This window comes from Thunnus albacares, chromosome 16, assembly GCF_914725855.1.
Source record: "Thunnus albacares chromosome 16, fThuAlb1.1, whole genome shotgun sequence".
NCBI classification, from domain to species: Eukaryota; Metazoa; Chordata; class Actinopteri; order Scombriformes; family Scombridae; genus Thunnus; species Thunnus albacares.
This window is the reverse complement of record NC_058121.1, coordinates 18275987-18298237: the sequence shown is the minus strand read 5'-3', so window position 1 is coordinate 18298237 and position 22251 is coordinate 18275987. Positions and strand designations below refer to the sequence as shown.

General features: G+C 40.5%; 1 protein-coding gene across 4 annotated transcripts in view; it reads right to left on the bottom strand.

The window, feature by feature from the left end:
• LOC122999857 (MAM domain-containing glycosylphosphatidylinositol anchor protein 2-like) overlaps positions 1-22251 on the bottom strand; it is a 180978-nt gene that overhangs the window by 5485 nt on the left and 153242 nt on the right. For 2 of the 4 annotated variants that reach the window (XM_044377173.1, XM_044377175.1), the window contains exons 12-15: positions 18101-18278; positions 10836-10856; positions 7601-7756; positions 3838-3999 (exon numbers count right to left, since the gene is read on the bottom strand). In XM_044377173.1, the coding sequence (XP_044233108.1) occupies positions 3838-3999; positions 7601-7756; positions 10836-10856; positions 18101-18278 (517 nt within the window). The remainder of the gene's footprint in view (positions 1-3837; positions 4000-7600; positions 7757-10835; positions 10857-18100; positions 18279-22251) is intronic. The other 2 variants (XM_044377174.1, XM_044377176.1) reach the window with 1 other exon arrangement.

Here is a 22251-nt window from a genome sequence, read left to right as displayed (position 1 = left end):
TTTAAAAAAGATCTGAGAAGAAGAAGATGTCAGCGTGGTGAAAAGTGAGAAATAGCTCCTGGAATTTTACAATTATGTGGTGGGAGAGAAAAGAGAGGTGGGGGCGGAGGGGTTGAGGTGAAGTACCACCCTCCTTGCTAATGAAAGGATGACTCCATTGCTTCTCAGAAGGTCAGGCTTAAAACAGACTTGCTTGGTGTGCTTTGCTGGAGACTTAATCCTATAAACAAATGCGACACGGCCTCCAAAGGCAAACTTTGATGTGCGCTTCAGTAATTAAGCGTGACCTTGTCGCAGGTATCCCCCCGCTAGCTAACTACGGAGGAGTTTCTTTGAGCCGGTGCCACTGTTCTCATCAGTGTGTAGGCGAGACTCCTTATTGACTGATTCTGGCCTTCAGCACTGCCTTGCCACAAGTTGACTGTGACTCACCTAAACAGCACAGTCCCAAAGAGCATCAAACTCCTGGCATTGCAAGACGGCGCTGGCTTTGTGACTCACAGCTCTAAACACGAAACTCTTTCAACTGTTTAAAAACGAAAAAAGTATATGTGAACATACATTGTTTGGACCATTTGTTATAAGAGTTCACTTTTGTGCTTTCAGTATATCACAAACCAACATTCCTGAGCTAAGGGGCAAGTTTCTTTCATGGCCGGAGAGGCAGAATACTAAATGGAGCGTAGCTATGGAGGATCTGAGCCGGGTTTCAAGTCCTTGACATTTAGCCCATTCATCATAACACACCACAGCCTGGGCATGGGCTTCACCACAGACGGGGAGGGCAAGGAAGAGAGGGTCTGGCTGGCGATCAATTTGAGCAAATTGGAAATGTCACGGCCTACTCAACCTCGGCAGGGAGCCGGAGGAGCTCTCATCTCCCCGCTGAGTCGCCCTCTATCCTTATTTTCTCTCCACCTCCCTCTGCTCCACCTCTCCAGATGTTTGGTCCGGCCCCCCCACCTGGATACTTCCACTCGGCCTCTCCGCTGAGGGCAACGGAACAGTAGTCTGGCTAAATTTCAGCTCTTATGGGATCCTGCTGCCAACATGCCGTTAAAGTGTTGATTCATCTAAATTATATTAAAAAAAAACATTTTTCCACTTATCCCTCGTTGTATGTGGCTGTGCAGATAATTTAATAACAAGGAGAAATGACAAAGCTCAAAAAGCATACTGTAGAAATGCTTATTAATAAAGTAACAAAATTCCCAAACTTTTATTCATACTACAGTTCAGCTGTACCTGAAAAAAAAAACACTCAATAAACTAATCTTTAGGACTATTTATATTAATAATGCAATAGTGCAGTGACTCATTAAACAAACTTCAAAGGGAATTTTAAAAAATGGAGTGACATAAGATGCACAAACAATGTGGCTTATAAAGAATATATAAGGCGCCAAACTCAAACGGAGAAAGAGAGAAGGAAAAGAGAGAGCGCTACAGTAAGTGGGTTGGAGATGGGAGCAGCAGGTCCGGCAGAAGCTGGAAGCGGAGCAGGTGGAGGGAGGAGATGGCACTGATATGACAAATGTCTCACTAGAATACTGAGGTAAATGCAGCCAAATGCTCGCTGTAAACGTGTCATCAAAACAGAGAGGAGTGCAGTTGCCAGCCTTTAGTGATTTCACAGTTTACTGAATGTCAAGTTTAACAAGCACAAGAATGACCTCTTTGGTTTATTCACTATCAATGTGCTTTTTTCTTTCATCGTTTGTTTGTTAAACATTCTTTAAATTCCTTTTATTTACTTTTTGTTGACTAAAATATATTTTTAATTAAGTGGATATTTTTGTGGTGCACTCTCTTTGTCTGGTGTCATTTGTAATTTACCTTTTTAAAACCCTTCAGTTTAGGGTTTGAAAATTTCCAACTTTGGCAACTCCTTATGGAAGTATCAAAAAGACAGACACAGACAGCAACCCGTCATTGTGCGTGTCAGCCTAAAACGCCACGCTTGCTTTGCATGTGAACGGATCACCAAAAACGGGCTTCAAGATCTATCAGACTTTGATCACTAATGCCAGACGTTTTTAGGATTGCCAAGACCACAGAGTCACTTGGCTTTCTTAAGGCGCAAATGTCAAAGATGATGGTCCATAACACAACACACATATGTTTCCTATGAGAAGTGCCTTTGATAGTTAAAATGGGAGACATCTGTTGGCTTGAGCAATAACAAATAATAACCAGGGCAAAATATGAAACAATGACATATAATGGTGCAGTGACCTAAGACACATTGGTGCTAATGAGGTTGTCTTGTTCCAGCTGTGTCACGATAGGACCCATCATGCATGGTTACAACTGTAGAGGCCAGTGTGAGAGCTGCAGTGGTTTGCGAGGTGCTTGAACAGCTTAAACTGGGCCATGAATATCTGGGGATCGATGCATTGATGTCAGACCAGACCACAGTTTCTAAACCTTTGGCTCAGGGCCATATGTGGGGTCACTTGAAATGCTGACGTGGTTGTGCGAGACATATCGACAGAGACAAATTAAAAAAGGTTGTAATTATCTCTTAATTCCTACATTCATACATAAGCACTTCCTTCTGTGGTCTTATAAACAGGCTAAAGGCCATAAAAACTGTTACAGACATTTTAAGTTTGATTTTTTTGGAAATGCATTGATTTTAACATTAATGTTCTGTGTGTTTGAACGATGTCTGAGTGCACAATATCAGCTTATCGTCTTGACAAACTGCGCTCATGCTGTAGCAGCATCAAGCCCCCAAGATACCAAAACGACCCCCTGCAACCCCAGCCATTGGTGTCCCTCACCTGCCTTATGAAGCTGTGCAATAGCTAATGATACAGGATGAAGCTGAGACAGAGAAATCACCACTAGAAGCCTTCAAAATGGTTTTTGTGCTAGAGATCCAATCTTGCCCACCACTCCCAAATGCTCTCTCACACACAAACACACACACATACACACACACACCAAACAGCACGCACTCAGAGCTTGAGTGCTTGTGGTCTTCTGATTGGGTCCCTGGTGAAGGAAGCCTAAGAGTCAGACACAGGCCACAGGGTGCTCCTTCAATGGCTCCGCTATCTTCAAATGGTCCACACAAGGCTGTTATCTACATTCAGAGAGGAATGTAAGAGCTAATGCCCAGGATTTGTGTACACACCTCTAAAGGCGTTTGTTGCAAAAATGAGATATCTTTTGCCTGAGACATCTGACAGCTGCACTCACAAAATTTCAGTAAGAAAGCACAAAACTCCCTTCTTCACTCGCCACAGGGGCAAACTCTCTGGAGACGACTGAAATTTCACTGCTTACAGGAAAAAGTGCTGCCATTTTCCCTTTTTTTTCTCCTCAAAGCGACTACTGTGTTTCTTGTCTCACAAACAAATGCTCATTCACAAGAGAGAACAGAAAACCCCACTGTGAAACACGTAGGTGGCGGACAGCAATTTCAAGAAGATCATCTCTCAATTTATGTCTCAAAGCCACTGTGATGTCCAACAGATGCTTGATTATGGACTTTCTTTGGTAAATAAAATTTGTTGTGGTGTTTCCTCATTGACTGTGTTTTTTGTTCCACACAGATAAGAATGCATCCCCTTCATTTAGCAGTGAATTGCCAAAGCAATTTGAGTTTCACTTGAAGTTGCTTTTGCTGCTTAAGCAACCAAAAGCACAGAACAGTGACAGATTCTTCCAAAAATGAATGATAATTATATACTTCATCATCCATGACCTATTAAGCAATGAATATAAATCTTTTCCACAGTGGATATATGGCACATGACTTCCAAGAGCAATATGGAGGTTTGTTATTATAAACTAAGGACAATGAAGCATATGAGGATTGTATCTTACCTATGTGTTTTCCATACATGTGGTAGAAGAAGCCGAAGCAGTAGGCGGGTGGGTTGGTGATACCGTACGGGTTTTTAGGCGCCACGTTGAAAAACGGACTTACAAGCCGTGCCTGGTCGCCTTCCTTCCGTGGTCTTGATGTCTCGATGTACATGTAGAAACCTTGAAGCACGGGAACACATAAAAACACACATGTAGACAAACATATATATAGGAGACTATTGCAAATAAGATTTACTAGCAAGCAAAGGCAATTAACTATTCAGATTCTTCAAGCTGTAATATACTTTTTCAGGAAGAGCAACAATCGAAGGAAAAGTCTGGCTTATTACAACTTGACTCTTTATTTACATTGGTTTTATTAACATTGTACTCGTTAAAAGTAAGTTAAACTGACAGTTTGGGAAATACTTTTTCCATTTGCCTTTGTTTTTTCTTCCAAAGAAGTTTGGCTCGCCTAGGGGTTTGTTTAAAACCTGTTTGACTGTCTGACTGCTCTTGTTTTTTCCACCGTCGCAAGCTCTCAGCAATAAATTGGGGAGTACAATGTTATTATGTTAGAAATGATCGCCAAAACTATAAAAATGAGAATTTTCCTTTAAGATAATTACCCAACAAATATTGTATTTACAGTGTACAGTATATTATTTGAATATACCTTGCGGATATCCTCAGGACACACGACAAAGTCACTGTATCTTACTTAAAACAGAAGCTTACAACTGCACAAAGAACGGATGCACCCTTTGAAAGGTAAGAGAGCTTTTGTCAGGCAACATTCAGAATCCCACAACTACTTTTCTGACTGCCTGCTGATACACCGACAAATTATTTGTCACTGTAAACACTCAGAAAAAGCAAAGCATCCTTGGTCATGCTGTGCTGCTTTTTCCAGCCAATATGTGACAGCATGATGGAAATGAAACCTTCCGTATCACAGATAAAGAGCAGGGCTTTCTACGTAGAACAGTTCTCCTTTTACTAATAGCAATAACCAGGGGCAAATCGAGATGATAACAATGGTTTATATTTACGGTCCCTCGGTCTGACAGTCGTTGACAGCAGCGGTGACGGCAGTGAGTCAAACAGCCCACCGATTGTGTCTGAGCCACATAATCTGAAGCCAATCTCTGCCTGCTTTGCCACAGGCACAAGGAAGGTAGCTGGTGCGCCACTCCACGCCCCTCCAGCCAAAATCAAATGGAATATCTCCTTTAGTTGAATCTCATATCAGATAATTATATGCAAAGAGGAATCGGGCTGGTAATGAAATGCCGGACATTTTGAAACCATTAGGTGATTAAAGCCAATGCATTATTTACTGCTTCAGCTGCTGCCGGTGCCACAGCACCATAATGGGCACTTATATTCCATCACAGATAACTTCCATCAGAGGATTCATATAAAATCCTCTGATAGATTCCTACAAATCCAATTTTGTTAATTATTTATTTATCATACTCTTGAATATTGAATGCCGACACATGTAAGGAACATGTTGAATACCGAATACTATACACATGTCTTTGGTTCAGGTACCAATGGGAACAGCAACAGCGGCTCAGTTTTAAGATTACCTTAACAATAAATGATCAAGGCTGCTCATTGTTGGGTTGTGCTGCATCAAGAAATTGGTGACACAATGAGTACAGCTGAAATCATCTATTATGTACTTTGGAAGACTTGAATCTTCTCAACTTATTTCAATATTTCAAAAAAAAGTGGCACTTTTAGTATCATATTTGCATATAGTATATAAAAGTAGAACATTATCACACTGCAATGTTGCTAATTCTATATCTTGTCATGTAATTTAGCAATAACATTATAATCACACTGTGTGCCTGTGTACTATAGCAATTTATGTATTCATGTATGTTTACATGAGAAATAACAGAGTGGTGTCCATTTGAATGTGTGCATTCAACCAACTTATTTCCAATCCAATGAGCAGGTGCAATTTTTCAGAGCCATACTGACAGCTGGCAAAAATAATCACTTACACTAGCTGTTTTTTTTTCCTATTGGTGCATAATTTTGCATTATGATTGTTCAGCTATATAGATAAATGCATAAGTGAGAAATGTAATTGGGTAACTTGCTCACTGGTTGGTGATTTGTGAATTTGATATGTCCTCTATTATTTCTTCTGTATTACATATTCTCTATTACATGCATGTATTTTCTAAACACACATATTATTCAGTGTCACAGGAGCTGAAGCCCATTGTACACTGTAGACAGGTCTAATGCTTAGGTGAACACATACACACTTGCACTATGGGTAATTAGAGTTTCCTATGTAATTCCAGCTCACCTGACCTACACAGGTTTTTACTACTGTAAAAACACAAACTGTGACTGCTATCAAGAGTATATTAAGGAATGATAGGGACCCACCTACTGAATTTGGTTGATGAGCCTCAGACAAAAATAATCTGAACAAAAACAATAGGGTTTCCCCCCTACAGGATTTGAAACCTATATATATATATATGAACAGATAAACTAGAAGACACAGTGTAAAAACAACAGCAAATGAGTTACAATAAATATATAATATATAATATATAATATAGTACCAGTATCAGAATAAAATATACAGTAAAATATCCAGTTTTCAAGTTGTCCAGTCTCATAGGGGCCAATACCGAGAAGTAAAAAATGTACAAAAAAAAAGTAAATGAATAAGGTGCTAAAATTGCATTTTAAAATGCTTTTAAGAAATTTTAATTGTCCATCTTTATTGTCCAGTGTAAGCGCATGTTTTTTAAGAGCTCAGTGTTAAAGTGATCAGTGCTTGGTAGTTAGAGGGCAATTAGGAGGAGTGGGCGTGCTTGCGGGGGGCACAATATGTTCATGATTCTGACTGCCTGGGGCAAGAAGCTGTTTTCCATCCTACTTGTGCGGGTTTTGATACCCCTGATCTCCTCCCAGAGGGTAGGAGGGAAAACAGGCTGGAGGACGGGTGATGGGGGTCTCTGGTGATGCTAGAGACTCTGCAAATGCAGCGTTGGTGGTAAGTCTCCGGCAGGGAGGGGAGAGGGGAGCCAGTGATCTTCCCCGCTGTCTTTACTATGTACTGGGAGAGGCTGCTGCAAGTATTGGTCACGCTGCCATTTTGCAATGAAGCAAATGTCATAATCAGTAGATGAAACAAACAATCACCAAAATGATCAGCCATCTAAAGGATCAATCAACTGACCATTCGCTACCTGATACCGGACAAGCTTTCTGTTCTAGCACAGCACATAATGCAGTCTACAATAATAACAGAGGCAGATTTACTATTCAAAATTCATGGTAATGTTTTAAAACAATGGGTTGTTGACCTAAGAAATAGCTAGACAAAAGCAAGCTTCTCATTTCTAGTCGGTGACTGTCAATTTTGCCAGCTAGAATGACAACTATCACTGGCGGAGTGGATCAACACAAGCTTGCAAGCTAATTAACGATAACTCAGTGAGTTGGTTGGATACCGCGACTCTGGTTGACTCATTTTAAAACAAACCTGTAAAAGCAACTACATAAAGTACATGATATAATGCTAAAATATATTGTTCTTATTGTTAAACTGTATATTTCACTTTTATAAAAAGAAAAGGCACTGAAGATGAGGACAAACTGACAAGTTATACTTTTACTCTTGTACTTTTGGTTTTGGAAAGTCAAAGTTTGACAGGTCTGGTGTTATGATTTATAAGCTACAGTGTGATTGGACAATCACAGTTTGGGGGAAGAATTTAGTGAATGCACTACTTACCCTGCTTGGAACCACTGCGGTCGCCACTGGGCCCGGTGTTGGGTGTATACTTGGTGTCACGGGTTGCAGCACTGTGCCGCGTCCAATCGAAATCATCGTTCTTGTCCTGGGTGAACATGCAGATGGGCTCCTCCTCAAAGCTGCAGTGGAACTCTCCTGGTGAGAGTTCACATTGTTACAAAAGAGTGAGAAGTTACACTGACTAGATACTACAGTATGAGTATATGAGATTTCCTGGAGCGTGTGTGTGTGTGTGTCTCAGGGGGATATACAACAGGAAAGTCCTAATTACACCATACGATATGGTGAACAGAATTTCTAAATTAAGATGTGACCTCTCGCTGACTCTAGCGGAGACGTCAGTGAGTGTGTTCGGTTTTTCCCTGATAACGACATTCACTTTGGTTTAGTTCTGAAAGGAAGTCTCTGCAGAGAACGTGCAGCACCCTAGAAACACCCAACGGCAGTGTGTGCATGTGTATCAGCACTGGTTATTAGAGGCGATACCATGACAGCCCACTACTGAAGCATGATGGATAGCATTCAATAAAGGCCAAAACACACACCAGCCACAGTAAATAATATTAAACTAAACACAAATCTCATTTGAAATGGGTTGGAAACAGCAAATCATGTTTTTTTTAAAGGTATTAATGGTTTTTTTATGTGAAAAAAAGGTGTTATTTGTTGAAGTGCTAATGATTTTGAATACTTCATTTTTTCATGATTAACAGAAAAAAATGAGGTGATTGTCCTTGGATATTTTGTAGAAGGACTCCATGTAATCAAGTTTTAAAATTGACACTGCCTCCCTCCTTCTCTATCACATTCCATCTTCTCTGTAGTGGGTATGCAGGTGGAGATACTGGGTGCCCCCCCCCCCCCCCCTCCCCCCCCTCTCTCCCTTCTCTCCTCCTCACCCTTCTGTCTACTCTGTTGCTCCTCTCACCCCTTTGACTAGAATTTTTAAACTAGAGGAGTGTGCAGAGAGGGAATGAAACTCTAAGTTTTGCCAACCTTCAAGAAAAAACAAGAAACACCGCCTCCTGGTTGTATGTCTCTGCAAACTGGTCAATTTGCGCTTTACATCCATGTCTGTCCAGACTCACATAATATTTGTAGTGAGGACTTTTAAGGAATCTAATAAAAGGTATTAAGTGTATTTTCCTTTTTCTTCCTGATTCTGATAGAACACAAAGTTGCAGCCCTGACAGTAGACAAAGCTTCAGATATGGATGTTGCTACAAAGAAGCTACAAATTCTAAAAACGTGGATGCTTCACACACATCTTCAACCCGGCAGCACAGAAGATCTATACAATCACCAGAGTTTCAAGGTGGGCACTCAAGATTAGTGTCACCAATTAAGTATCTGACAAGATGTGAAATATGGTCACAATCTCTCCTTCTGTTCCTGAGTTATGGTGTTGAATAATGGCCAGAAGAGTGTTTTTGCAGAACATTATGATGTCACAGTGAAGTTGACCTTTGACCTTTTGGATATACAATGTTATCACTTCATCATTTTATCCTATTAGACATTTAGGTGAAACTGTCATAATTAGCTTATGAATTCTTGGGTTATGGACAATGGAAAATGTGTTTTGTGAGGTCACAGTGACCTTGACCTTTGACCACCAAAATTTAATGAGTTCATCCTTGAGTCCAAGTGGATGTTTGTGCCAAATTTGAAGAAATTCCTTCAAGGCATTCCTGAGATATCGCGTTCACAAGAGAATGGGATGGACGTGAGGTCACAGTGAACTTGACCTTTGACCACCAAAATATAATCAGTTCATCCTTGAGTTCAAGTGGATGTTTGTGCCAAATTTGAAGAAATTTCCTAAAGGTGTTCTTGAGATATTGTGTTCATGAGAATGGGATGTACGGACGTACGGACAACCTGAAAACATAATGCCTCTGGCCACGGCTATAGCTGGTGTGTAGGCATAAAAAAAAGAGTAATTGTTACTTCAGCACAAGGTTATAATAGGTCACATGGGAATATCTAACAGTGAATATACAAATGAATAGTTGGAAATCGCACGCGTGGGGAACTAACCCACTCGGTTTAATGAAGGGGTAGTGGCAAGATCAACAGTGTCAAAACCTCCATTTAATCCATGTAACAAACAAAGCAAAACACCTAACCAGAGGACATGCTGCTACTGAACAGTGTCCTCAAAGAGATAGTAAAAAAGAGCATTTAAATTCAGGATGCGGGCATGTGTTCTGATAAATATTCATTGATTTATTAAAACGTAGCTGGGAGCAGTTTGGAGTGGTGACCTTGAGTGGAGCAGAATCTGCAGCTTTTACTCAGGTAATGGAGGTAACATAGACAGAGGTAGAGTGTGGGTGGGTGGACGGAGGGAAGGAAGCAGGCAGTGATGCTGCGAGGCAGAGAAAGAGATAGAAAGTGAGAGCAGGAGAGAAAGAAAGCGGTGGAGTGGGAGAGCGGAAGAAGGGGCCGGGTTGCAGGCCCTCTTGACTCTTTTCCTCATAGGCATGCAGATTTAAATGGAGGTCTAGCTACTGGCGCTAGACACTAATGCCCCCATCCACTGTGAGCTAAACTAAATGTTTTCTATTTCTGCGCCCGGGAGAGATAGGAGGATTTGAAGCATAGGCAGAAGAAGGAGGGAGGAAGAGGAGGCATGCAGGTAAGATAGTTTCCTTCAGGGATTTGGATAATGATGTTGGTGATTAGGATGTTTGTTATTATGCTGGCAATGTTTGTGTGAACACCCACCAAAATATATATCGATATGAATAAATAAACCACAATACACAATAGCGCACTGCAGCACAGCTAACAATGATTAAGTGTGGATTCTCAAGGCGTGAATAATATGAATTTGTAAAGTTTCAACATTGAAATGCGTCATAAATGGGACTAAACACTGAAGTGTATAAACACATAGGGCACAAATGCATGCATACATAATGCTCACAAAGCACCGAATGTGATGCGAATGCATTATCTAAAAAGTACAATGTCCTGCAGAGATTTAACGCTCTCAACGTGTCAGAATTCCTAAAGGGAAGTCAAATTCATCACACTTCATTTAGTGCTACTTAAGAGGGATCTTCTGGCGCAGTGTGACACGTTGAAAGTCAGATCTCTACAGGATGTAGTTACTTTGAGTCTCCCCACTGTTCTCACAGATTGTGTGATTCGACAGTAGGAGCTCACTCGCTGATGAGACATGCTAAGTGGGATGCACATTACTTACTCAGGTGAGGGTTGATGGGAGCTGTGAAAGAGAAAGGCCAGGGACAGTCATTAGTACAGAATATCATGGCCATATGTCATTACGTGCAACACTTATTAAAAGGAAACATGCACAGAGGCACACACAGCTGTGCAAGCACTCAAACTGTCTTGCTTGAAAACAGTTTAGCTGTGTTGTACGCTCTACTACAGGTTACACAGAATAGCCTAAACATGCTTGTACACAGTAGCTGTTGCTATTAACCTTTCATCCTGCTGTCATTTACTTTTTAGGTACAGGGCTAATAAAAGTCGTCATGTATAAAAATTTGTGCTTGCACACTTTATATGGAGTTCTACTATCGTAAAACAAAATGAACGAGGTTGGAAATATTGTCCTGTGATATTAAAACACTGTAGAAACATATTTGAGTGGGCATGCTCCATCTTAAACAAGCTCTATTTCTTTCTCTATGTAAAAATAAAAATAATAAGCACATAGTTAAACAGGTGACAATCCACTGGCACCGACAGCACAAAGATTACTGAGCAGAGAACAAGAGAGATATCTGGGATTTGAAGTGGAAGGTGACAGCAGTTGTTCTCTGCCTGTTATGAAATTTAAAAGACAGGTGGATTAGGAGGACCAGCCTGACCACGTTAATAAGATCATAGCGCAACTGCTTATGATTATTGCCATTTACTGGTATTGCTGATGTTCTTGTCCAAGGTGACTTCCATTAAGAGCGCTAAGCCTATTTTATACTTCCATTTAGAAGCCAGTAAATCATAAAAACGAGTAATAATCACAAGTGTGTCTGCTAATCACTTTCCTGTAACATCCTTGATTCCTTCAGTATTTTCCACGCCACCATTATGGAAACATTTAACTAAAACCCTGATGAGTCGAGTCCAATGAAATCATGCAAGGCTTGTTACGCATTCTGCCCACCTAACAGTGGTTCAATGATGCCCTCATTGATAATTTAAGAGGCTACTGCCGCAGCAAACAGAGAAAGGTCAAGGGTATCACACAGAGTTGCAACGAGCCAGTTAGTTGGCACTTCACTTTTTGCAGAGTAAATACCATTTAACCTGTCAAGAAGATTCATGGGCATTTTCATGATCGATTGCTGACCGGCTGAATAGATGTGATACATCAGCTTTACCGCAAAACTAAGTTGCTACGTGATTTATGAAACCTTGTTGTTCATGGGGGGAATTGATTTTAATCCAACCAATTAAAGTGAGTAATAACACATCATTCCTACAAAGGCAAACATGTACTGAAGACTGGGTAAGTACTGAGCGGCCGTTGGAAATGGTCTTTTTTTTCACTCAAGTAGTGATTTCTGTTCATTGCCGTGTGGTTCATGTAAATGTATGCCACTCGTCCACTTATAGTGTGGGAAAAAAAGAGAGATAAACACAAAGGCGCACACACACACACACACACACACACACACACACACACACACACGCAGAGAAGAAAAGAAACCATTGCATTTCCAATTGAATCATATAAAACATTCAGTGAACTGCAATGCTGCAGCTGAAGCCTCGCAATGAGGCGGGCACGAGTGTGGAAAGAACAGGCTGTTCATCCTCATTGTATAAAAGCTTTAATAATCTTTTTTGTTACCGACTGTGAAAATACCTGCTTCCAACACTCAATGCGTCCCACTGACTCCACACTGGACAGCACAGAGAAGCAGAAAGACTCTGCACAGAGGGAGAAAATCATGGGGGCTGTTGCAGAGAAATGTTTTAAATGACAACTTACAGCCTCAGGCCTGTGAAACGGATGCTGAGTTTTCCGACAAAACTGTATTCTTTCAGCCCCCCTGCTCTCCGGCTCCTTGTCTCTCTCTCTCACTTCCTGAACCCCCCCCAACCCCCCTCCCCCCTTCCTACTTCAACCTCACCCTCCCCATCCTTCCTGCTGCACCCCCTCTCCCTTTCTTCTTTCTTCCGAGACCGTGGTTATGAAAATATGTTTCGTTGTCAGTTTTTTTTACCTGCATCTTCTCCGGGCTGACTCACTGTGCCTTAGTCCAGATGAATGTGTCTGCTCAAGAAATGTCTCTTCCCCCACCGAGGAAATCAAGCTGAGCACAGAGCAGGCCCAGAGGCTACATTACTATTGCTGTGCATACACACACATTCTCTCTAAAACCCACACACTAACAGATTATTTAACTTCCAATTTACAATTACAGTAGATGACTGTGAAAACAAACAAGGACTAAAATAAATGGAGTCTGAGATCTATTGTTGACACACATATTTCAACTGAAGCATTCCTTTTTTATCAATTTTCCAGCCTTGTCTTTAAATACTTTTGTACCTGAAAACAGGAGTGGACTCTAAATGCAGTCTTCAAAATGCACTATACTGTTAAAGCATAGGTGTGAAGAGCCCTCAAAGCTGCAAAGGCTTTCTTTCTTAATGCCGTAGCACTCTGCTTTCCCCTCCAGCTTAAAAAAGCCTCAACTAATGATAGAGGATGAAATGTAATTTTGATAGTTCTCGAGCTAAATAGTCCCAGTGATAATGAAGTGGAGTGAGCTCTTTGAAAACTTCTGTTAAAACCGGTCATGTCCTTAACGCATGTATCAGGAGAATGCCTGACTCCTGGTTTCTACTTTTCCAACTGAGAGGACAAAACAAACTGCTGCTTGATGCATGATTGCCTTCCATCCAAATTGCTTAATTTTGATTGAAACACAAAGTGAGCTCATTGACCGCCAAAGGACACGGTCCGTAGAGGCCGTTCCGGATACAAACACTGACTTCGTCTTGGCAGGATTCCCTGCCCACTAGCCTGCGGCTGTATTACAAAGCAGCAGACAATTCCACGGTTGTAGCCAAGTGTCCTCAACAGACAACAGCATCCCTAGCTTCTTTTTCCACTGACCTCGTATAATCCACGCTCTCCAAGATTCCCATCCATCATGTTTAGAGGCTCTGGGTGGGTGCCATGACGTGGTGAGAAAGCCCCGTGACAGCTTCACAGCTTCAGCCATCAGTTCGAATAACAACAGCGTGGGTAAAATGTAATTCAGCAATCTTCCCCTCACATCTCCCAGACGAAAGTAACACAAGCGAGATCACACTATTGTGCCCTTCCTTCTAATTGTAAACGCACTGGTCCTGCAGTAACACAGACGGACCCATGGACACACCCAAACACAGCTGACCCAAGTACAATCATTCCCGATGTGCTATCCTGCTGTTGCATCAGCGTGTGTATGACTCATTGATGCAAGCAAGTGAATCCTTAATGGACTTCTGCATGGATGAGCTTTGTTGTATTTTATATCGTAAGCAGAGAACTCAGACAAAAAAAAGTGTGAAAGAAAACAACAACAGAGTGCCCCAGGTGAAAAAAAAGCAAAAAGCAAAAAGAAGTCACTGATAATGCAAACATATGATGCATGTGCCACATCATATTACTGCAATGGATCAGTGTAGCACAACCAAATTAATGGTGAATTTACTCCATTTGACAAAAAAGCAGAACTACTAAAGCGGTCGCATTTTGGCTAAAGTTTGGCTAAAGTTATGATATCATACATCATATGAAAAGTTGAAAAGAGAAACCTCAAACAACTCATCAAAAAGCTGGAGTGTTACATCTTCAAATGAAATGATTTTTTTTGAAAGAAAGCACAACTGGACATGTACAAAAACACAGTTTTAAGATTGGATAGTAGTTACACTATCGTCTGCAGGTTACTACATTAGTGGTTATATGTTTCTGCAACAAAAGTATCAATATACAAACAAATCCTTTCACGTCTCTTTACAATATTGTTGCAAAAACACCTTGTGGAAATTTTGCCCACCCATAGAAACCATATATTTTGAAGGTTGAGACCCAGACCTTTTGATAAAACATAAAATATAATACAATCAAAAACTGTTTCACTGAGTTCTTTGGTAAACAGAAAGCTGAGACCATGACTGTACAAAAGCTCAGTCAGGGATTATATTGAAACACTACTGGTCGAATAATAACAGCCTGACACCTCAGCTATAGCAGGTGATAGAGGTCATCACGAGTGGGAGACTGTATTTAATGTTGGATTGAGTGAGTTTCAACCGTATATGCCGCTATGAGAAGTATAAAAAATGGAAAATTAAGTAAGAGCAGCAGTGTTTTACCGTGCCACTGCGAGGGTTGACAGGAGGCTTAAATATTAAATCCTCCATGTTGGAGGGAACCAGGACAGAGAGAGAGAGAGAGAGAGAGAGAGAGAGAGAGAGAGGGAGGTGTTATGAGGAACACCAAACAGATGCTGAGTTTGTCAGTGCAGCAAAATTTAAAAGAGCGTCTTTGGAGCTTGGTGACACAACCATCCTTCATCCTACAGCTGGGGATACTATAACAGCTTTTGTGTTTTCCTGCCAACTCACAGAAAAGCTGCTACCATCGGCTTTATGTGCATCAGAATGATCGCTCGGCCTATTGAGTAATGGTGGGAAAACTTGCTCAGATTTCAGAGGCCTTATGTACTACACAAAAGGACAGCAACGTTTATCCTAAAAACTAACAAACAGGCTCATTTGTTTGGCATATTTCTTTGGTTTGCTGTTTGTTTCCACATGTTCTTATACAGGGTCATGAGGGGACAGAGGCTACCTCAGCACTCGCTGGTAGAAGGCTGGAAGCACCTGACTAGCTCATTGCAAGATAAACATACAAGCACACATACAGTAGATGGACAAACACACGGAGATAAATACACGAAAATTGACACCTGAGGTTATTTGGTGTCTTCTGACCTGCATTGCTTTTTGATTGTAGGAGGAAGCCAAAGCAAACATGGAGAAAATGTGCAAACTCTACACTGAGAGAACCAGGGTGAAAGGTGAATTGACACTCTCAACCTTTTTGCTGTGGTGAAGCAACAGAGCTAGTTACTGATGGAAACCGTCATGGATGGGTTACCACTGAGTATTAACACTTGTTTATGACTTTTTGTAGGTGATGTCTGTGCTGAGAAAACTTAATATGCCGGCAAGGTTACTCCAAAAGAAACAGAAATACTTTGGCATTTAACTTCTTATCTGCACAGATGTGTCTTGGCTTGAGTTATTAAGTCAGAGAAGCAGAAACTTCTGCTTCTTAGAGGCACCAGGAAACAGAAGTTTGTGTCTTTGTAATTAAAGAACTATGCAAATATAGGTGGCTTATTAAATATTCAAGTTTTTATGAAGAATTTAAAAGAGATATTTAATAGCCACCATAGAAGATGACAATGGTGTTGACGGTATGTATCATGTGTACAGGGACAAGAATAACTGTTTCTGTTTTTCCTCCATGAAAATATCAGACTATATAATACAAATGTAAACATACTCACTAAATTATGGCTGAGTATAACATAGTTACACACAAACATAATTATCAGTTTTATCATACACCGTAAAGCTGTTAATGCTCCAGCTTGTCAACAGACGCCCCGCTGCTCTCTGCTCACCCTGTGAAAGTGGAAGGGAAGCGATAATGGAGAAGATCTTGGACTGTATTTCGTCAGTCCAGATGTCTTATGGGACACGTTCTCTGAGCGGGGTGGATTCGGCTCAGACCTACATTAGGCTGCTACAGTGACGCTTTGCTGTGCGTGGGAGAACAGAGCAGCCCTAGAGTGATAATTAGTCCAGTCTCTCGTTGGGCAGGCGATTCACACATCATCTTGCCCCCCCTCTCACCCCCCCCCCCCCCCCCCCCCCCCTTTTTTTTTTTTACTTTGTTCCTCTGTATCTTCCTCTCCTCCTCAGTCCTAACTTGGCTGCCTCCATCTCTGCATCAGTGCCTCGCTCTGTCTTAATTAGCCTCAATTCTCTTTATTTCACTTTGATTGGATTCAATTTAATTCAATTCAGCTGAAATCAATTCAAGGTTTAGCAAGACCACACAATATCAAAAAAAACTACTACAAAAATAACAGCGGAGGATTTCTCCCTCTCTTCTCTCTCCCTCTCTTCCCCAGTTCTCTTTTCACTACTCATGTTGAGCTGCAGTGAAACTGAATAATTCACAACTGCAGCAGCACAACTCAGGCAGGGCTCAGCAGTCGGTGATAGACAGAAAACAGTCAGCCAGTTTGTTTCTGAAAATGCACATCTCAAGTAGCTGTGCATCTGTTCACTGGCACTGCTGGGCCTACTGTGGATACCACTGTAGCTTATGTATTTCAGCCAGAATGTCATCCCACAGGACGGCGAATCTACCAAGATTTGCAAGCTGCTGTTTCATTCTGTGTTTTGATGTATTCTCACTGGCCTCACCAGGCTGGCATGCCATACAGTACCAGATCATCTCCATGATGTGATTCTGGCTGCTATTCTATTACTGTAGCCCTGATTCAAAACCTGCATCAACCAAATTAAACAATATGACAGCAGTAAACACTGTGAACCGCTGATTTTTAGTTAAGGCATAGTGAGATTTTATTTTATTAGAGGGGACATGTGTGCCTCAGCAAGGCCAGGGACCTTTCAAAATATCTGTGATATAAAAATGACAGAAATGATATTTGTTACATGAATACATCCCACGAGACAAAACACATCTTCTGGCAAAAAGATGAGAAGGAACCAAACAAAGAAATATTGTTTTGGGGGAAACTGAGTGAAAGCAAAACATCAATCATCTCAAACTAAATGTTTGAGTCATCTGATGCCTTGATGTCATGACGATCTCTTATGCACAGTAACAAGAAGTCAGCCTTTGCCCTGGTACAGGATAGACCTGACTCAGGCAATAAAGTTCACAAGGAAGAGATGATTAGTCAGTTGATCAGCATTCATTTAGCTCAAACTGGCAAAGACGCAAAGCAAGCTGATTTCAAGCTGTTTTCTGATGACTGACGGTGTTAGATGCAATTCAAATTATTTTAATGAGTTCACTTTCCCTGGTCCTTTCTCATACATATCATACATAATACATCATCATCATCATGATCATCGTAATGATTGCTGATACCAGAGTGAACTTTTCATATCCATCAGTGTTGATGAACATGTGTCATAATACAGTAGCCCAAACTTGAGCTAGAGTTAATTTAAGTATTTCTGAGTTAGCTGAAAGGTAACATTACCAGCTGTAGCTGTAATTCTTCCACCTGTGCAACCACATGTGTGAGCAGAAGACTAAAGTGAATCTTACTCTCCTGTGTCTCCGCTTTTCATATTTATTTTTCAAATGTGAGAGCATTCAAACACTGCAGGATGAGTAAACTGATCACTGTATTTGGAAAAAATGAAATCAGCACTCACCACTGTAAGTGACAATCCGGATGGTGGAGTCACCCTCTCCGAAACGTGTGATGGGGGTGAGGCGCACCTCGTAGGATTCAGGCTTTATGAGCTCAGTCAGGTTGTGCGTCATGAGTTCTCCTTTGTTGATTGTTCCGTCTACAGGGATCTCCTGCTCCCACCAGCGCTGCAAGCCCATCTGGACAGGAGGAAGAATCACAAGGGGTTCAGATTATTAAAAAAATCACTAGACCCTCATTAGCGCTGTGTCTGTAACTACATACAAAAACCTACACAAAGCAATAATACTGTCAATTGCTACTTCATATTTAACCCATGGATTACAGAAAGTTGAAGTAATTTATCAAGAAGTCCTCTGCTGAGCATGTGGAGTCCCACAGGGCAGTACTTTAGGCCTCCTACTGTTATTATTATTATTTGTAAATCACTTGGAATCTACTAGTGCTGAAAATGTATTTTTATATGCTGATGATAGCTCAGATATTACACAGAATTAATTTTATTTTAAAGCCCAGGCTACGCAAGCTAAGTTCAACCAGTATTGTCTTAGATGGTCAGGTTTTTATCTAGTTAGGATGTTTGTTACACAGTAATCTAGATGGAAAAGACACAGCATTAAAAACCCTGTGTAAAGTGAAGAACAGAAATGGGTTTTTTGTTAGAAAAGCTGATTTATTTAATAAAGGAAATCTAAGACTGTTGTTCAATTATCTAATTTTGAGTTGCTTTAACTTTTCAATCTGTTCATGAAACGTTCTGTGAGAAGTTCTGAGAGAAAACTTCAAGCAAACTGCAGATCTCTCATCATAAGTTAGTCAGGGTTGTGTTAGGCTTGAACCCAAGGGTGCCTAATGGTGAGCAGCATTTCCAACAACTCGGCTGGTTACCCTTGAAGGAGCTGTGAGATGCATAATATTTATAAAAGCAGAGCCTCTGAACATCTCAAAGGCCACCTTCATAGAGTTGAGGAAACTCATGCTGACTAGATTGAAAACTGAGTTACTGTTGTTGACTTGTGCTTGTCGAGGTTCAGTACCAAAATGGGAACTTGTACCTTTAGGTTCAGTGATGCTAGGAATTGGAATAAGTTACTTTAGCACAGTAAAAAATAAGTAGCTACCACACTTATCATCTTAGTTGAAATTTGTTTTTAATTTTTGGCCATGCTAGTGACATGGCTATAGGCATGGCATTGTTGGCCTGTTGGTTGGTCCGTCCGTCCACTACTTTAGTCCAGACTGAAATATCTCAATAACTATTGGACAATTGGATAGACTGACATGAAATTTTGTACAAACATTCACAATACCCAGAGGATAAAGCCTACTGATTTTGGTGATCCAATAACTTTTTCTCTAGCACCATTATGAAGTTTTTTATCTTGACAACCATTGGATATGTTGCTATGAAATTTGGTACAGACGTCCATGGTGCCCAGAAGAAATTTTATTGTGTTATCCTCTTCATTTTTGTAGGTATGTGTGATTTAATGTCCCCTTTCTCATAATGTAAACTAAACTTAACGTTAATACATAAACTACAAGGCTCTACAGAGTTTGTGTATAGCTTCACCACAGAAGGACAGCATGTACAGTACAAACTACATTCTTCTGAAAAGTTTGCCCCTGGGAATATATTGCAAATATGTATTCCCTTCACTATCAGTGTAGGACGTTCCCTCTCATCTGCCAGTTAACCTTGTCTATAAGCATTCGTATGATCTGCCAACATTAAATGCTACACACACAAAAAAAAAAACCTCTGTAAGCTGTTGACAGCTTCCTGCTCATTAGCCATATTTACTTTCAAAGCAGCTCCCAGCCTCTGAATTCAAAGACTGCTATTAGCAAGGAGCAGAGATATTTTTATATTTGCAGAGAGAAAAATCCTGATTCATTTTTCCCATTAAAGATATGCCTCAGTATGCACTATACAGGCAGTTTATGAGTACAGTAAGGACAACACCTTACATGATTGCTTCATTCTTTTTATTAAAGTTTTCTTTAATCATGTTCCACAACATTTTGCTTCATACAAGGGCCGTGAACTGACAGAATTTTATACTCGTCTTTGCACAATTCACAACACATGAGCAAACTTGTCTTTAGGTGACTAAGCTCAGGTATCAACCAAAAATTAGTTCATGCTTTTCATGTCTAGAGAAACAATACAATTCAAAGAAACAAAACAAGGGCTTGTTGCTGCATTTGCTGGGGGCTAGAGAAGAGAAGTGGGATACATTTTATCTTTAAGAATCAGTTTAAGGGGAAGCTGCACAAAGAAAAGTTACAGCTTCTGCATCACAATTAGTGACTATACATGCCCTTCTCAGTCAAAGTAGGAGATGAAGTGTGTGACTACCAGAGAGAGGCAGAGATAGAATGAATGAAGGTGTGATAGCAGTGAAGCAGAGTCTATGTGTGTGTGTCTGTGTGTGTGTGTGTGTGTGTGTATGTGTGTGAGAGAGAACAATATCAATTAAGTAATTACTTAGAGCCTGGGTGATCCACAATTATGGGGTGCAAGTTTTCATCACCATTAGTTTTCAGGTAAATAGAGTGTTTTGTCTGTCACTGGTAATTGCAGATGGTGCACTCATCCCTACCTATCCTTTGAATTTTAGCTTTCCTCTAAAGCACAAAAGGCATGGCAGTTAATTGCCATAAATTACACAGTGTTGACCTGTAAGTGTGTGTGTTTGTGTGTGTTTGAACACCCTAGAAGAGGATGCATCACTTTCAGATCATTTGCTATTTTGTGAAAACCTTGATATACAAATGCTAGAAATGCTTTTTCCGACTAGACATATAGATGTATTTAAAATGACACAGAGGTAGGCACAGTGATGCGAAAATGGCCACAGCAGTCTACAAATGCAAAACACAAATAACATTTATTTTCAGATGCTGGAAAATAAAATCAGTTCATTAATTTTTTCTTTGGTTGAGGAAATAAAATATTATTGGACAAGAGAGAGCCAAGCTATACCTACAGCAACTTTGACCAAGGTTTTCTCTTCAGAAAATCAGTCATAAAATACATGAATTCACACCCACATGCATTTCTTGCTTTTGTGTTCTGCTGTGTATGGTTTTACTTTTCTTTGACTTTCCGACCTAGTGTCCTAAACTCAATCTCACATTTGATCGAATGCTCATGTTTTCTGATTTGAAGCCATCTTACCACGCTATAAAACCCAATAAAGTCCCATTTAAGGAGCATAGTGTTAGATCAGGCTGAGCACTGATGTTCCACTTCCTTAAGATGACTGATCGGCAGCGTCATTCATGCTTCACACTCACTGGCTCATACATCAGCTGCTTGGCTACCAGCTTATTAATAATCATATTCAGGTGAGTGTAGCAATTATAACCTGACACTTCTCACCTCAATATCTAATTATGTGCTAAGATTGTGCAAAGAAGAGCAAAGCCTTTCCCACCTAATCTAACTGTAAAACTATTTTCCATAAATTGTCATTTTTCACCTCTCTCTGATTGAAATTAGCTAAAACAGCAGATGTTTGAACAGTTAATGATGTTCAAAACGTGTGGCTAAAACCTAAATATGAGACCTGTTTGAAATGGTGGCCCAATTAAGTCTATTTTTAGACTCTACATTCAATTAATTTGAGTTTTATTACAGCTGTGGCTCAGAAGGAAGAGCGGGTCGTCCACTAATCAGAAGATCGGTGGTTCGAGCTCCGGCTCCTCCAGTCTGCATGTCGAAGCGTCCAAACCACAAATTGCTGTGTCATCGGTGTGTGAGTGTGTGTGTGTGAATGATTAGAGACTCCTCCTGATGAGCAGACACCTTGCATGGCAGCGTCTGCCATCGGTTAATGAATGTGTGTGAATGGGTGAATGTGGCATGTAGTGTAAAGCACTTTGAGTGGTCAGAAGACTAGAGAGGTGCAATATAAATGCAGTCCATTTACCACTCACTATTATTTTTATTATAAAATCGATATAATGTTGTTATTACTTTAGTGTAACAGAAAGTACCATATAGATCTCTCAAAGATCTCTCCATTTTGAAAGGATTTGATGCCAGATTGTAACAGGAGCGTCCTGTCAATTTACTTTAGAGTGAGAATGTCTTAGAGGATTGGCTCTGACCTCATTACTGTTGCCAATTCCCACATCACTTTG